At 37.0% G+C, this 18,512-nt stretch overlaps 1 protein-coding gene across 4 annotated transcripts in view; it reads right to left on the reverse strand.

Moving 5' to 3' along the window:
* MYRFL (myelin regulatory factor like) overlaps positions 1-18,512 on the reverse strand; it is a 126,082-nt gene that overhangs the window by 79,437 nt on the left and 28,133 nt on the right. For all 4 annotated transcript variants that reach the window (XM_019455084.2, XM_019455083.2, XM_019455082.2 and 1 more), the window contains exon 2: positions 14,400-14,490. In XM_019455084.2, coding sequence (XP_019310629.2) covers positions 14,400-14,490 — 91 coding nt within the window. The remainder of the gene's footprint in view (positions 1-14,399; positions 14,491-18,512) is intronic.

Below are 18,512 nucleotides of genomic sequence, written 5' to 3' on the forward strand. Positions count from 1 at the left end.
CAACCCAGAGATGATTCAGATATTGGATTAGCACACAAATGCAGATTTTAGCAGCAGCTATTATAAAAACAGCTGTTACAACTAAACCTAATGGAGGAGAGGATAATGTGTTTGTAAAGAATAAAAAATACAAAATCTTAGCCAATAAGTAGAAACTAAAAAGGAACTAAATGGAAATTCTAGAATTGAAAATATTTAGAAATGAAAATAAAAATAGAAAATGAAAAAATCCCTAGGTGGTGTAACAGAATAACTTGAAGAAAATCAACAGGGATGATCCAACCTAAAGAACAGAGAGGGAGAAATGAATTTAAAAAGAGGGAGAGAAAAAGATTCATGAACCATGGAGAGGACATAACAGAAAAATAATTAAAGATATAGTGACTAAAACCTTCCCAAATTTTGCAAAGGACATAAATTTATAGGTTCAAGAAGATCGACAAATCCTAAGCAAGATATAGAGAAAACCACGCATAGGTCATCAGAGTCAAATCAGTGTAAAGCAAAAATAAAGAGAAACTTTCAAAAGTAACCAGAAAAAAACATATTACATGTAGAGTCACAGTGATTCAAATGACCAATGACTTCTCATCAAAATCTCCAGAGGCAAGAAGACAGTACAACAGTATCTTTAAAGTGCTGGAGAAAATCAAAACCGACCATCTAGAATTTCAAATATGATGAAAATATCCTTCAAGAATAAAAGCAAAATAAAGATTTTCAGATTAAAAAAAATTTAAGTAAAACCATGAATAGGCATGCACAATAAGAAATGTTAAAGACATTATTTAAGGCTAAAGGAAAATGATATCAGATGGAAACTTGAAACTTTAGGAAGGAATGTAGAGAATAAAAAAATATATATATCTAAATAAAAAATCATTTTTTCTCAGTTTCTTTAAGATACGTAGGACTATTTAAAGCAAAAAATTATGACATTATCTTGTAGCATTTATAATGTATGAAAGTGTAACACTTATGCTAACTATAGCATAGAGGAAGGGAGTCAGGGGTAAAATAGAATTATACAGTTGAAGGTTTCTACATTTTATGTAAAGTGGTACAATATTAATTCATTAACTCTAAGTAGGCAATGAAAATTTAAATGATTCAAAGAAGTATATAGGTAAGGTCAGAAGATAAAATGGAATTCTAATACAGTAGGAAAGTAATTACAAAGAAATAAGAAATGGATAAAAAGAAGACAAATAATAAAATTGCAAAATTAAATACATCATCAATAATTGCATTACATGTTAATGGATTAACGACTCCAATAAAAGGTAGAGATTGTAAGAATGGGTTTTTAAAAAGCAAGACCCAACTTTATGTTGCCTACAAGAAACACTTTAAATATAAACACTCAGGTAAGTTGAAAATTAATGGAGAAAAAAGTGTATGAGAAGGCAGAAGTGACTTCATGGATAATAGGTAAAATAGACTTCATAATAAAGAGCACTACTAAAAATAAAGAGGCTCATTCCACAGTAATAGTTCTTTCATTAAGAAGGTATAGCAGGGGCACCTGGGTGGCTCAGTCGGTTAAGTGGGTCTGACTTTGGTTCAGGTCATGATCTCACAGTCCATGAGTTCGAGCCCCACGTCGGGCTCTGTGCTGACAAGCTCAGAGCCTGGAGCATGTTTCGGACACAGGAGCCTGTGTCTCCCTGTCTCTCTGCCCCTCTCCCACTCATGCTTTGTCTCTGCCTCTCTCAAAAATAAATAAACATTAACATTTTTTTAAAAGAAGCCATAGCAATCATGATTGTTTCTTTAATAGCTTCAAAATACATGAAGCAGAATTTGCAGAAATAAAAGGAGAAATAAGTAATTGTCCAATCATAGAGATTTTAACATCCCTCTCTTATCAATTGATAGAAATAGGTAGTACAAATTGACAGAACAAAAAAGTCAGTAATGACAAAGATCATCTGAGAAATTTCTTTAGGGAGAAAAGGAATTGATGTGTTTTAATACTGAGAGGAATTTGGCAATTCTCTTCAGAGAATTTGTGGGATGAATTAATGATAGTTATATTCAAAGTCAAGAAAATCATGAAAACAAGACTAGGTTTGAGAAAAACAATAAGTTCAAGAAAGAAAATATAATTGTAATAAATAATATGTGAACACATAGTGATAATAATGTAAGCCCTGGCTACTGACCTAACCAAAAATTTTATACAACTTTATGATATTGGGAGGCTGGTGCTAGAAGTGGATGTCAGATGTGGTATAAGAAAGTTAAATCCTCCCTGAAGATGACATTAAGTTCTAAAATACATAAAGCAAGAATAGCAATATACAACACCATTCAGATATAAAGTGGTAGAAATCTCTAAAGGAGTTGGAAAGTATCTGCCTCTAGGAGAGCCAGACTCAGAAACATGGTGAAAACTAGGGCAGAGGATTGCTGATTTTCATTATAAGCCATATACCCACAGTTCTATTTGACTTCTTAAATTCTGCACATGTATCACTTCTATAGATTTATAAATTAAATTTTTTGATTGGCTCTGTGATTTCACAATTCCACATTCAAGATTCTAGGCAGTTGTTACCTCTACATTAGTGGCACCACCGAATTCAATAACGTTAATAAGAATTAAAAATCGGAAGTAAATTATCAATTCACTCGAGAAATATGGCATGGAATATTTTATGTAGGAATACAGGCATGGAGAATCAAAGGTCCCTGTGTTGAGTGGCAGCAACATATGGTGATGGTTTCAAGATGAAAACATTGAAGTTTTTTAATGCTTTCCTTACAGTTTACTCTCCCTTCCAAAACTCACCACAGCTACTCCTTTATTTCATTGCATTCCATGCTTGATGCATTTTATAGTATTGAGAAAAATTTTACAGTCCTTTTAAGAGAATCTGAAGGAAGAATTAATGACAGCTCCCTCTGAAACTGAGCAAATTGTTAAAACAAAGGCAATAGTTAACTTTAAGAAAAATACTTTTGTTTGGGACTGTTAATGAGCTGTTAATCTCTTTACACCCAGTCATGCATATTAGGCTGTTTTGGCCTTTGTGTTCTGAATTTGCCTATTATGCTAAAGTGATTTCCATGAAGTGGACTTGGAAAGTAACAGAATCATGGATCACTCCTTCAGTGGCCATCTTTGTCTCCACCTTCTGTAGGAGATAGTTGTAATAATCAAGAGATTCTTAACTACTAATAAAAAATGAGTAATTTGCCTTCTAAATCTCCTCTTCTCAGATATATAATTTGTTTCTGTGTTTGGGAGGATATATGGATAAATATGGTCTCCTGGGGGTTGAATGCTATGCAAACTGAAGGAGGGAGTGCAAAATAGACTCTTCTTTCCAGCTGGTGAGATTATATGTATATCCATGACAACTGCATACTGTGCCCAAAGCAGCCAATATTTCTCTCAGCTTGTAACCAGGCTTGACCAAGTTTTTATTGAGTGGCTACTATGTGCTCATGACTATACCAGGCACTGCGTGGGAAATACAGTATTGAGACATGGGCTTCATGTGAATGCCCAGCTGGGATTACTCACAATCCAATCCCCAGTTTTCTTTGATGACTCCCCTAGTGCCTTCACACACCAACTGCGCCTTCTCTTAAACTCTATTGCATATATATATATATATATATATATATATATATATATATATAAACCTAGGTTATATATGGTTATATATAACCTAGGTTTATATATATATATATATATATATATATATATATATATATATATACATAAAAAGCCATCTTTAAATATATGAATATATATATATATATATATTCATATATTTAAAGATGGCTTTCCTGACCACCCAATCAAAAATAATGGCCTCCCTACCCCCTTTTCCTATTCCTTCACCTTCTAATGCTTATTTTTCTTCATCTTACTGAATGACTTTATACTAAATTCTGCCATTATTTGCCATTATTCTGACATATGCCATTGTCTTTCTTTTCCCACTACAGCAGAATGACAGCAGTGGAGCATCAAGAGTGAAGGCAGGGGAACAGCTCACCCCAGGAACAGGCAATAAGGAAATGCATTGTCTGTTGGGAACTTAAAAACACTACTTAAACCTACAAAAAGCCAGTGTGCTTTTTATCATCACCATGCACCACCAACTCAGAGAAAAATTCCTGGGTGTCCTGCCAGGGAAGACTGCTTCCCAACACACTGCCCTTGGTAAACCATTAGCAGCGATTTCATCTGTTTTGTTCACTGCTGTACCCCATCAACCAACCAGAGAAATAACTGCTATTGAAAATGCTTTCTCCAATGTTTTAAGTATGCGATTTACCCTCCCACATGGATATCTGCATTAAGAATATGTCTTAATACTGTGTGTATATATGTGTGAGTGAGTGAGTGTGTGTGTGTGTGTGTGTGTGTGTGTGTGTGTGTGTGTGTGTGTTCTGCATAGTGCCCCGGTAGTGAACGTGTCATAGGCACACAATAAATATTTGATCGAGCTTGGTTAGAGCTTGTACCCACTACCTGGAAGTTGGGATGAGCAAGAGTCTTGGCAGAAATGTTGTCAGTAGATAAGGTAGCCCAAGAAAATAATTTCTTGACAAGGCAAAGGAAGTATGATGTCACCCCACCCCTCCAGCCCTTTATTGGCAAACTGCAAGGACCCTGAGCCTCTTACCGCCACTCCTCTGCTGCTTTAGAAATAAACTTTAATGGAGAACCTGTTCTGGTCCAAGCACTGAGCTCTCCCTTTGCATGTGTTATCTTATCGAAGCTCTGGACCATCACAGGAAAAGCTATGCCCCTGTTCCACAGGCAAAGAAACTAAGACTTGATGCAGTTAAATAACTTATCCAAGGTTATTCATCTGGCAAGTAGTCAAGCTGGAGTCAAATGGTCTCCCACCAGAGTTAATGCTCTAACGAACACAGTGATTTAAATACAGACTATCCTGGGGTGCCTGGGTGGGTCAGTCGGTTAAGCATCTGACTTCGGCTCAGGTCATGATCTTGTGGTTCGTGAGATTGAGCCCCTGCATCAGGCTCTGTGCTGACAGCTCAGAACCTGGAGCCTGCTTCGGATTCTGTCTCTCTCTCTCTGCCCCTGCCCTGCTTGCACTCTGTCTCTCTCTCTCTCAAAAATAAATGAACATTAAAAAACATTAAAATAAATTAAATAAATACAGACTCTCCTAATCAAATTAATTACTATAGGTGATTTCACTTCCCACAAATATCTTTAGAATGGAGACACTGCCAGTAATGCTTCAGCACAGGATTCTGTTTAGCCTTCTCCTACTGCATCAGTTTGAACCCAGAAGCCAAGCTGGTCACACGGCCTTTGACAAGCTCTTCTCACAGAACTACACGTTACCTCACCCCTTTCACAACACCACAGTAAAGAGCTTATCAGCCCCACTCCACTGGCGGCAGAACGAAAGCACGCAGCTGGTCATTGACTCCTAGCTTATTTTGTGGTCCAACCCCAATGAGCCAAGTCCTAAGTAAAACCCAGAATAAGCTCCATCATTAGAATGAAATATTGATTACAGTTGATTCCTCACAGACTTAATGTGCCTTTAAGGTCCCCCTCCTGTGAAGTCACCCATTCAAACCTGTGAATAGGTGTTACCTCAGTGCTCTCAGCTAGTTCTCTCTTACTCCACAATCAGGACCCCAAGGCCAGCCTATAGCCTGATATGATATGACCCCCACAGAGCACACTTACTCAAACCATGCTAAATCATTTGGATTGGAACATAGGAGGGGATGGGGAAGGAGGCATGTTTATGTGACCTAAAGCAGGGCTTCTCAAATTATAATGTGCATGTGAATCCCATGGGGATCTCATGAAAAATGCAGATTTTGATTCAGCTTTTCCAGGGTAAGGTCTGAGATGCTACATTTCTGGCTCACAGGTGATACGGGTGCTGCTGCTCCCTGACCCACACTTAGAGAAAAGAAAAGAAGCAGGTGAACCTCTGGGCATTTTGAAAGAAATAAAGCCTGTTTTCAGATTCACTAGTCCCTTTTCTGGAGTCTTCCTTTCACACACACACACATACACACACACACACACACACACACACACACACACACACACACACACACTTCTTGTCCTTTTTTCCTGCATCCTCCAGGGTTTATGCTATCTCTTAAAGCTCTACCCACCCTCCCTTCAAGCAGCTCTCCACACCTAGACATTTCCCAGTACGTCCACCACAGCTTACCTGTGTACCTAGTAGGTAACTGGCTGGCTAACCTAGGGAAACCAGAGGACTTCAGCCTGCTCCTCCTGGGCAGACAGCTGCCCTGGACTCTGCCACACAAGGAAACAAAGGGTTAAGGGCAATATTTAGAAATTTCCATGTGCTGACAGGACTGTCCCAGCTCAACATACCAATTAGATTTACACAGAAAGATGAGAAAGTCCTGAGCAGCATATCCCAGTGCTCATGTATGAGTGCATGCCTCCCAAAAGGGGTTCATGGCCAAATAAATTTGAGAAACACTGCATACCATTTCCCTTCTTCAGTTGCACATTAGCATATCAAAAGCTCTGAAAAGTCCTGCAGCGAAGTTCATTTAATATTTTTTAAGCTAGTGAATCATAAGTTCATTTGCTCATCATGGAACTTTTATTTTTTTATTTAAAAAAATTTTAATGTCTATTTATTTTGACAGAGAGGGTGAGACAGAGCATGAGCGGGGGGAAGGGCAGAGAAAGAGGGAGATACAGAATCTGAAGCAGGCTCCAGGCTCCGAGCTGTCAGCACAGAGCCTGATGCAGGGCTTGAACTCACAAACCACGAGATCATGACCTGAGCTGAAGTTGGACATTTAACCGACTGAGCCACCCAAGTGCCCATGAACTTTTATTTTTTCCCACAACATCTCATGGGACCAGTTTTCCATACAGCATTTAGGGGTACCTGTTTTAGAGGGCCAATAATTCCAATTCCATTTTTTAATATGACTGAGACATGAAAGTCTCCCTATGAGATTTAAACTGGCTCTCATCAATTTTGCAGCCCAGTAGTCTCAGATCGCTTAGGAAAAGAGTTGTCACTGACATTTTTTTAAAGCACAATTCATAGGCAATATAATAGAGAGGAAGTAACTCAGGATTGGTAGAAACTCAGGTTTCAATCCCAGCTCTGCTACTTATTAGCTGTGAGCCCAGGCAAGAAAACCTACATCTCAGGGCTGTTATGAAAAATGCAATAACCTGCAAAAAAGAGCCGGGTATTTAGAAATACTCAACACTTGGAATATTTCAATAGGCTGCACTAATCATCATTGAATCACCTGAACAGCCCCATGGTCATGGACTGGAACTGTTTCCACTTGTTCTCTCTCTGACTTTTATTGCAGCCTCATTTAACTACATGCAGCTGAGCAGTTTTTATCAAGCAATGACAGGTTATCTGATCATAGGACTTTTCTTTAATGGGCATGAACTCTGACAATCTTTGCAAACTATGGCTCAGATCCATCCTGAGTCACATCTTTTGTCAGATAATTTTAGATGCATTGAATGTATTTCCCTGAGATTCACATCCTCCTAAATATCACCTAATTAATGTAAAAGCTGCATATAGAAGAAAGGGCATGTGTTGGAGAGCCAGGTACATTTTAATCCCAGCTTTGCCACTTATTGACCTGTGGACTTACTCTCGTTCCACCTCCATATTTATAAAATGTAGATATTATTGTTTCTATTTGGCAAATTTGTTCAGAGAATGAAATGTGTAAAATAAAAATCAAATGTGTAATTAAATAAATGAATATGTAAAACACAAAGAACATTGCCCATTGTTTGGTAAGCGCTCAACAATATTAATTCCCTCCTCTACCTCTCTTATACCCAACCACCCCTAAAGGTAGAGAATGAATCTGGTTAGGCAAACCAATAGTGATAGCCCATGAGGAGATAACTCTGGTTCTACAGGAAGGGCCATTATTATCATGGAGACTAAGATCATATAGCAGATTTCAGACCTCCCAGATAAGAAGACCATTCTTTGAATAAGACTTTTGTTCACTTCTCCCCACCAAACAGCCAAAATTCTTTCTGCTAGTTATAAAAGTGATCCAGATGATTAGAACCCTGGTAAAATTAGCTGTACTTTCTCTTAAGGAGCAGTTACATAGAAGAGAGACTAGACAATTTCTGGCAGATTGTTTCCAGGCCAGAGATGGAAAGGATACATCCTGCCCAGTCTTCCTACAGGGACTCACATCAGTGGTTTGGATGGAGTGAGGGGGAATGTGAGGGCAGGCACAAGGGTAATTAGTGTCTAGGTTCAACCCACGCAGTGCCTACAGCAGAAGAGCTGGCTCAGAGTGTGGGCTCACACATTTGGCAACCCACTAGCTGTGTGTGTGTGTGTGTGTGTGTGTGTGTGTGTGTGTGTGTGTGTGTGTTTAACTAGCTTGCAAAATGTTGAGCTGCCCTTTTTCCATGGTCATTTGGCAAGGATGTTCTTGTTGGCAAACAGCAGCAAGAGCCAGGTACCAGAGATATCCACAAATAGGTTTTCTCATTACTGAGATTCAGGTCTGGTTTCATTCTTTTCACAGCGGAGAAGAGGGAGGACATTTTCAGGTATGCCAAGATAGGGTTAATAACAAAATGAAAATAACAGAGGAGGGTCAGTGAACTTAAAGACAGTGAATCAATAGAAATTATCTAATTTGAACAACAGAAAGAAAAGAAATTGAAAAAATAAATCAACTGAGACTCAAGGAACCCATACAGTATCCAAGGTCTAACATTTGTATCACTGGAGTCCTAAAAACATGTAAGAAAGACATTATTACAGAAAAACAAATATGAAGAAATAATAGCTGAAAACTTCCCGGATGTCATGAAAATTTACAAAGTCAGCACATACAAATGTGCTATAAATTTACAAATTCAGAAACAATATAATCCCAAACAATATAATCTCAAAGAAAACTATGCCCATACCCAGCCACAACATAATAAAACTGCTGAAAACCAAAGATAAAATATCTCACAGTCAGAGAAAAATGACATATGCAAAGGAAAAATGATTCAAATAACTGTCTATTTCTCATCAGAAACCATGGAGGTCAGAAGACAGTAGGTCAAAATTTTTTAAGTGTTGGGGAAAGAAGTATGAATTCTAAATCCACAATCATTCTTGAAGGCTTAATATTCCTCTCACACTAATAGATGAAAGCAGTAAAAAATCAGCAAGGATAGAGATAACCTGAACAACAATGTCAACCAACTTAACCTAATTAGCATTTATAGAAGATCTTACCCAACAATAGCAGAATACACATTCTTTTCAAGTGCACATGGAAAATTTACCAAGATAGACTCTATCTTGGGTCATGAAGCAAGCCTTAACAAATTTAAAAGAATCAGAATCATACAAATTATGTTCTCTGTCCATAAGAGAAATAAACTTGAAATCAGTAACAGAAAAACATAGAAAAAAAATCACACATATTTGGAAATTAAGAAGCACAGTTCTGGCAACCCATGAGTCAAAGAGGTGGCCTCAGGAAAATTAGGAAATATTTTAAGCCTGAAGAAAATTAAAATATGTCAAAAACTGAAGCAGGCAGCTAAAGCCATAGAGAGAGGGAAACGTACACATCAAATGCTTATATTAGAAAACAAAGAATGATCTCAAATCAGGAACTAAGTTTCCACCTTAAGAAACTAGAAAAAGAAGAGCAAACTGAACCTAAAGCAAGCCAAAGAAGGAAATAAAGAGTAAAAATCAGTGCTACTGAAAACTAGCACAATACAGAAAATCAATGAAACCAAAAGCTGCTAATAAAACTTTTAAGTGTCTAACCGGATTGATCAAGAAAAAAAAAAGATAAAAGAAGCATATTATCAATATGATGAACAGAAGAGGAAATATCACTACAGACTCAGAGTCCGTATGGGGCTAATAAGAAATACTTTGAACTGTGTCCATATTTGAAATGGACTTACTCCTTGGGGGCAACAGAGAAGGAAGACAAACTACCAAAATCACTAAGCAGAAAGAGATAACATGAATAGTCTTATATCTATTGGATAAATTTAATCTGTAGTTAAGATCTTCCAACAAAGCAAACTACAGGCAAAGATGGTTTCACTGGTGAAGTCTACCAAATATTTAAAGAGGAAATAAATCCAATTCCACACAATCTTACCCAGAGAATTTAAAAGGGTGGAACCCTTCCCAAATAATTTTAAGAAGCTATTTTACCCTGACACCAAAGCCAGAGAAACACCATCTATGAAAACTTCAGATCAATATCCTCATGAATGTAGGTGCAAAATCCTCAACATAATACTAGTAAATTGAACCTAGCAATACGTGTAAAGACAATACCTCACAACAAACTGAGGTTTATCCCAGGAATATAAGGTTTGTTCAAAATTTAAAAGTTAAGGAGAGGAAGCAAGAAGAGAAGAGAATCTCCCTCAGTTAAAAAAAAAAAAAAAAAAAAAGTACTGGGGCACCTGGGTGGCTCAGTCAGTTAAGCAACTGGCTCTTAGTTTTGGCTCAGGTCATGATCTCATGGTTTGTGGGTTTGAGCCTTGCATCAGGATCTGTGCTGACAGCACAGAGCTTGCTTGGGATTCTCTCTCTCCCTCTCTCTCTGCCCTTTCCCTGTTTATGCTCTCTCTCTCAAAATAAATAAAAAGACATTTTAAAGGGGGAAAAAACATTGTATCATACTCAATAATTTTAAAAAACTGAATAATGGCCCTCTTAGATTAGGGACAGGGCAAGTACATCTACTGTCTCTACTTCTCTATTCAACATTATACCCAAAGTCCTACGCAGTGCAATAAAGCAAAAAAAAAAAAAAAAAAAAAGAAAAGAAGTATCTAAAGGCATAGAGTTTGGGATATACAAGTGTCCTAATTTGCATATGACATCATTGTAAACACAGAAAATCCCCAAAAATCTATAAAAAAAAAAAAAGATCTTAGAACTAATAAATGACTTCATTAAGTTGCAGGACCTAACCAATATATAAATATCAATACTATTTTTATATGTTGGTAATGAATAATTGGAACCTAAAACTGAGGAAAAAAACTATTATTTATAATGCCTCAAAGAGAAACATGAAATATTTAGACATAAATCTAACAAAATATGTACAGGATTTACATGCTGAAATGTATAAAACATTGATGAAAGAAATCAAAGAAGGCCTAAATAAATAGAGATATATACCATGTTGATGGATCGGAAGATCCAATTTTGTTAAGATACCAACTTTCCACATATGGATCTCTGAACTTAATACAATTCTAATCAAAATCCCAGCAGGACTGTACAGATACTAACAAGATAATTCTAATATTTATATGAGAAATCAAAGGAACTAGAATAGCCAGAATTTTGAAAAAGACAGATTTGGAGCACTTACACTATATGATTTCAAGACTTATAATAAAAGCACAATAACCAAGATAGAAATCAGAGTTTTGTTTTGTTTCTCATCTTCTCCCTTTTCCTCATCTGTTTCTATTCTGTCTCTTAGGGCTGAAAAGTAGGGGGGAATTTTTATGTGCAGAAAATATATCCCTTAAAAATAGAAATTCCCTGGAGTGCCTGGGTGGCTCAGCTGGGTTAAATGCCCAAATTGAGCTCAGGTCATGATCTTGCAGAATGTGGGTTTAAGCTCCATGTCAGGTTCTGTGTCGTCAGTTCAGAGCCTGGAGTCTGCTTTGGATTCTATGTCTCCCTCTCCCTCTCTGCCCCTCCCCTGCTCTCTCTCTCTCTCTCTCTCTCTCTCTCTCTCTCTCTCTCTCTTTTTCAAAAATACACATTAAAAGAGGATATTTGCAAATGAGAAGACATTTATTAAAAAAACAGAAGTTCTCTATTAGTCCTATCCTATATTCCCACTGCCTCATTTTATGTCTGATTTATCTTCACTGTGTGACAGAGTTGGTTTTTTTTTTTTCTCATCTTCTCCCTCTCCCTCATCTGTTTCTATTCTATTTCTCAGGGCTGAAAAGGGGGGAGATTTCTAGCCAGAAAATATATCTCTTAAAGATAGTGTAGTATTGGCAAAATGATAGGCACAGAGATCAATGGAACTGAATATTTGTCTAGATATAGATCTACATAAATATGGCCAATTGATTTTTTGCTAGATAAAAAATACTACTGATTTTTTACTAAAAGTAATTCAATGGAGAATGGTTATTAAACAAATAAATCTGGAATAACTGGACATCCATACACAAGGAAATTAATCTCAACTTATATCTCAAACTTTACACAGAAATTAACTCAAAATGGATCATAGGCTTAAAAGTAAAATGTAAAACTCTAAAACTTTTAGAAGGAAACAGAAGAAAATTTGGGGGAACTTAGAGTAGGGAGTATCTATATTGCATAGATATAAAGCTTAAACTGTATAGGAAAAAATGGATAAATTGGACATTATAAAAATTTTAGGGGCACCTGGGTGGCTCAGTCCAGTTGAGCATCCGACTTCGGCTCAGGTCATGATCTCACAGTTCGTGAGTTCGAGCCGTGCATCGGGTTCTGTGCTGACAGCTCAGAGCCTGGAGCCTGCTTCAGATTCTGTGCTCCCTCTCTCTCTGCCCCTCCCCCGCTCATGCTCTGTCTCTCTCTGTCTCTCAAAAATGAATAAATGTTAAAAAAAAAATTTTTTTTTTAATTTTTAAACTTTTGTTCTGGGAAAGACACTGTTAAAAGAATGAAAAGTTACAGACTGGGAGAAAATATTCACAAATCACAAATCCAATGAAGTTCTTATACACAGAATATTTAAACAATTCTCTAAACTCAAAGGTAAGAAAACTTCAATGGGCATAAAATTTGAACAGACACTTTACCAAAGAAAACATACAAATAGCAAACAAGCACATTAAATGATACTCAACATCATCTATCATTAGGAAAATGCAAGTTAAAACACAGTGAGATACCACTATAGAATGGCTTTTTATTACAGAACAGCTATAAGAAAAAAATTTTAAACTGATAATACCAAGAACTGGCAATAAAGAGAAGCAATTGGATGTCTCATATGCTGCAGGTGGTAATGGCAAATGGTATGGCCACGCTAGAAAATTTGGCAATTTCTATAAAGTTAGGCTTACACTTAAAATACGACCCAGGAGTCTTTATTCTAAATATTACCCTATAGAAATTAAAACTCTTGGGGCACCTGGGTGGCTCAATCAGTTGTGTCTGACTTTGGCTCGGGTCATGATCTCAGCTTGTGAGTTTGAGCCTCGCATCAGGCTTTGTGCTGACAGCTCGGAGCCTGGAGCCAGCTTCAGATTCTGTCTCCCTCTCTCTCTGCCCCTCCTCCACTTGCACTCTGTCTCTCAAAAATAAATAAACATTAAAAAAAAAGAAATTAAAACTCTTGACCACATAAAAAACTGTGCATTAATATTTAAAGAAGCTATTTGTAATTGTCCCAAACTGGAAATAATCCAATGGGCAAGTGGATAAACAAAATGTATTATAAACAGTCAACAGAGTCTTTCTCAGCAATAAAAAGGAATGAACTATCGATCAAAGACTTTATGCTTAGTGAAAGAAGCCATACTAAAAATGTTATATACCATAGATTTCATTTATGTGACATTCCAGAAAAGCAAAACTATAGGGACAGAGAACAGATCAACTGTCACTAAGGTCTTGGGATGGGTGATAAATTTCCCTTATGAAGCATCAGGGAAATGTTTCAGGTGAGGGAGCTATTGTTTGTGCTGATCATGATAGCAGTTCTACAACTCTATGAATTTGTCAAAACTCACAAAACTATATACAGGATAAAAATTTAATATTACTGTATGTAAATTAAAAATAAAAGAAAGCTGAAGTAGCTATGCTATTAACGGAATATAAGAGCAGAAATCAATGAAATACAAAACAGAAAAATGATTAGGAATATAAATTTAACCAAAGCTGGATCTTCAAAGGGTTTGAAAAACTGATGAACTTCTTGCCAGATGGATCAAGAATAAAAAGACACAAATTGGTAATATCAAGAACAGCAAAAGGATCATCACTACAGATTCTATAGACATTCAAAGTAAAATAAGGGAATATGATGAATAACTTTATGCCAGTGAATTTGACAACTTAGATGAAATCAGTAAATTCACTGAAACACAAAAACTGCCTAAGCTGACAACTACCAATAGATAACCTGAATAGCCCAGTATCTAGTAAAGATATTGAATTAGAAAGGGAGGACCTTCCTATAAAGAAAACTCCAGGCCCAGCGGACCTCACTCAGTGAAAACTGCCAAAGATTTATAGAAGAAACATCAGCTCCATCCATGCCTTTCTGGAAAACAGAAGAGGAGAGAACACTTCCTAGCTCACTTAACCATCTCATAACTTTTAAAACATCAAATGGAGAGCAGTACTTTCATTACTTACAAGGCCCCCAGATCGAAATCATTGCCCAAGAATTCCTCCAGCAGACTTGTATCCAGCGTCGGGTTCCCCAGACTGTCACTGGTCCCGTGAGCTGCGAAGGCAAATTAAAAATCTTGAGATTCATGAAGATTTCAGAATGGCTAACAGCTAAAGATATTGACATGGCTACACCCAAGAATTTTAAAGCAACTAAATGGCATAATACATTTACTGAGAGTGTGATCTTTCTTCCATTCAAATATTTCCTTAGAAATCTTTTTAGATTTACTCTCCTTCCCTGCCTGTCTAAGGCTGGTGTAGGTACCCTTTTTATGTGCCTCCATTAACACCCTGTGCTTTGCCTTATACACTATTATAATTGCTTGCCTTTGTGGCTGTTTCTCCATCTAAAGTCTTTAGGAGCAGGGGTGTTGTCCTTCTTAAAGTAGCCACATGAATCTATGATATAAAAAAGGCAGCAATAAACATTTATGGGATGGATGTATGCATATATGGATGGATGATGGATGGATGAATGGATGGATGAAGTGAAGGAAGGAAGGAAGGGAGGGAGGGAGGGAGGGAGGGAGGGAGGGAGGAAGGTGGGATGGTTGGGCAGATTATTTCCAGTTAAGCTCAACAAGAAGTTCAGTATCTTGCTTCACATTTTTGTTAGACTTCACAAAATGTAACACAATATTTCTATCCTTTTCCTTGATTTAAAAAAATGAAAATAAACTTACTGGTTTCTTTCTGATAATAATAAAGATGTTAGAATTTAAAAAGAATATAAAACATAGGAATATATAATAAAGAAACAAAACAATATTTGTAGAAATATTTGTAGAACAATTTGTAGAAACAATATTTGTAGAAAATATGACTCTATACCTAGTAAATTCAGGAGAAAAAAGTGACAACAATTCAAAATAACTGGAAAACTCAATAAAGTAGTTGATTAAAAGTAAAAAAATAATTACCTCCTTACACACAAAAAATAACCAATCAACTATTCTGATAAATATAGTGCAGAAGATTCCATTCAAAATGACAAAAAGTATAAAATACCTAAACATATATTTGGGGACAATATTAAAAAAAAACTCTATGAGGGGTCATAGGAAGAGATTTGAACAAATGGAAAGACATTGATCTTAGACTAAAGGATTCAGTATCATAAAACTTTTACTAGACATTATTGATAACATCTGCCAAACCCATATATTCATTTTCTAAGAACTTTACCCTTGTGAAAATAGTCTCTAGCAGCCATATTTGTAACACAACCTCTACAGGCACCTGAATCAGGAAGAACCAATCCATTGGCTAGCCAGTGACCAATTCAATTATTTCTCCTAAGAATTTGAACTAGATTTTATTATTTTTAAAAAATGTTTACTTATTGGACTCTTAAAAACTGAGAACAAACTGAGGGTTTGGGGGGGTGGGAGGGAGGGGAGGGTGGGTGATGGGTACTGAGGAGGGCACCTTTTGGGATGAGCACTGGGTGTTGTATGGAAACCAATTTGACAATAAATTTCCTATATTGAAAAAAATAAAAATAAAAAATAAATGTTTACTTATTAATTTTGAGAGAGACAGAGTATGAATGAGTAATGGACAGAGAAAGACAGAGAGAGAGAGATAATCCCAAGCAGGCTTTGTGCCATCAATGCAGAGCCCAACACAGGACTCAATCTCACAAACCTTGAGGTCATGACCTGAGCCAAAATCAAGAGTCAGATGGTTAACTGACTGAGCCACCCAGGTGCCCCGAACTAGACTTTAGAGCTGATGATTGAGATTAAGTCATATAATTATTAGGCAAACTAGAGTAATAGTCTAAATATCTCCATAACATTAACCCAGGTCCTTCTTGATTTTTTAATCCTTACTAAAGCCTGGTTGTTTGACTTTTACTCCAATTAGATGACAAACTCTTGCATATACCCTATTAACCCCTTTGAACTGGTTTGTGTGTTGCCTGAAATTAATCCCCGAATTAGAGTGTTCTGAAGTTCTTCTAGAAGAATAAATAGTCAAAAATCACCAGAAAAATTATGGAGGAGGAGGTAAATAAATATTGAGAAATACACGTAAGGACACATCAAAGGATGTAGGATATATCCAGGATATATCAAGAAATATCACATATACATGTAACATATTAGGACTTTAAGTACACAATAAACAAATCCTTTGACAGCAGTGAGAAAAGAGTGATTATTCAATAAAAGTTTTGGGGAACACTGGTTAGACATATGAGGGGTAAAATATGGATTATTTTCCTACTTCCACACCAAAATTCCAGATAGAGCAAAAATTCCAACATAAATAAATAAAACTATAGAAAGAAGTGTGAGTTAATATTCTTATGATCTTGGGGTACCTGGGTGGCTTAGTCAGTTAAGTGTCATACTTCAGCTCAGGTTATGATCTCATGGCTCATGGGTTCAAGCCCCATGTTGGGGTCTGTGCTGACACCTCGGAGCCTGGAGCTTGTTTCAGATTCCGTGTCTCCCTCTTTCTCTCGGCCTCTCCCCCACTCGCACTCTGTCAATCTCTCTCTCAAAAATAAATAAACGTTAAAAAAATTTAAAGAATATATTCTTATGATCTTAAGATAAATGTTTCTCCAAACACAGCCTAAAAGCCAAAAATTATGATGAAAAAGATTGATAAATTTAACTTTGTGCATTTTTTGAGAGGGAAAGAATTTTTAACAATTTATTTTGAAATAATTTCAAACCCAAAGAGAAGCTACAGGAACTCACTTGCATCCTTCACTTATATTCACCAATTATTAACTTCGTGGGTTTTTTCCTAGGCACAATTTAATATATAACACATCAACTGTCTAGCCCTCACCCCAAATATTCCTCATGTAATCCAGTTCCTTGTATTCTTCCAGGGGCAAGGGATGCTCACATTCAGATCACAGCACTAGTGACAGGAGGACCATTGTATGTTTAGCTTTTGGCTTTCTACTTCACCAATTAAAACAAAATTTTTAAAATCTTGAGCACCTCCCAAATGGGAAACATTGATGGATATCAGAGACAGGTGGAAGAGAGGGAGGAAGAAAGAGAAGAGGAGGGAATGAGAAGAGAGATCACCCACTTTTTTCAGTGACATAAACTAAGAGGGAAATAGATGGAAGATATTCTTAAGTGTTGCGATGGTGAGAAATGACCTCATACTACATACTGGAGTTTAGTCTTGAGTGAGATGTTAAAGAAAGAATAGGATGGAGATGAGCAGGGGAAGACATATTCGTTCTATCACTGATTGAACTAATATTTATCAAGCACCTACCGGGGCACCTGGGTGGCTCAGTCACTTGAGCAGTTGAATGTCTGACTTCAGCTCAGGTCATGATCTCACAGTTGGTGAGCTGGCTTGCTGCTGTTAGTGCAGAGCCCGCCTCAGATCCTCTGTCCCCCTCTCTCTGCCCCTCCCCTGCTTGCACTCTTCTAAAAAAAAAAAAAAAAAAAAAAAAAAAAAAAAAAAAAAAGCACCTACCAAGAGGGGGTAAAACAGACAAAAAGACAAATTCCCTCAGGGGCCTGAATTCTAAGGGAGGGAAAAGTGGCATCAATGGGGGCCAGGGGAGGACTGATGTGACATATAAGAAACAATAAGTAAACAGGATATTTTCATAAGAAAGTGAAACAGAGTGATATGATAAGCTGCAGGCTTATCATATCAGAAGGAAAGAGTTCCTTCTGATTGGAAGGGCGTCTCAGAAAAGAGCCAGCCATGCAAAGACCAAGAGCAGAGCATGGAAGGCAGAGGAGAATAGGAAGGGCAAGAGCACAGGGCTGGTTTGAGAAACAATTCCAGGGTGGCTAAAGCACAGGAGCACAAGGAAGGGGCCAGGGGAGGTGGTCAGAGCAATGGGAAGCCTTTTGAAAGCGATATGATATGCTTGACATCTTTAAAAGTTTTCCTCCCTACAGCCACTGTGACAAACAGTATGGAGGTTCCTCAAAAAATTAAAAATGGAAATACCATCTGATCTAGCAATTCCACTACGGGTTATTTACCCAAAGAAAATAAAAACACTGATCTGAAAAGTTATAGGGGCACCTGTGTGGCTCAGTCAGTTGAGCATCCGACTTTGGCTCAAGTCAT

This window comes from Panthera pardus, unplaced genomic scaffold, assembly GCF_024362965.1.
Source record: "Panthera pardus isolate Hobbes unplaced genomic scaffold, ASM2436296v1 HiC_scaffold_6, whole genome shotgun sequence".
Taxonomy (NCBI): domain Eukaryota; kingdom Metazoa; phylum Chordata; class Mammalia; order Carnivora; family Felidae; genus Panthera; species Panthera pardus.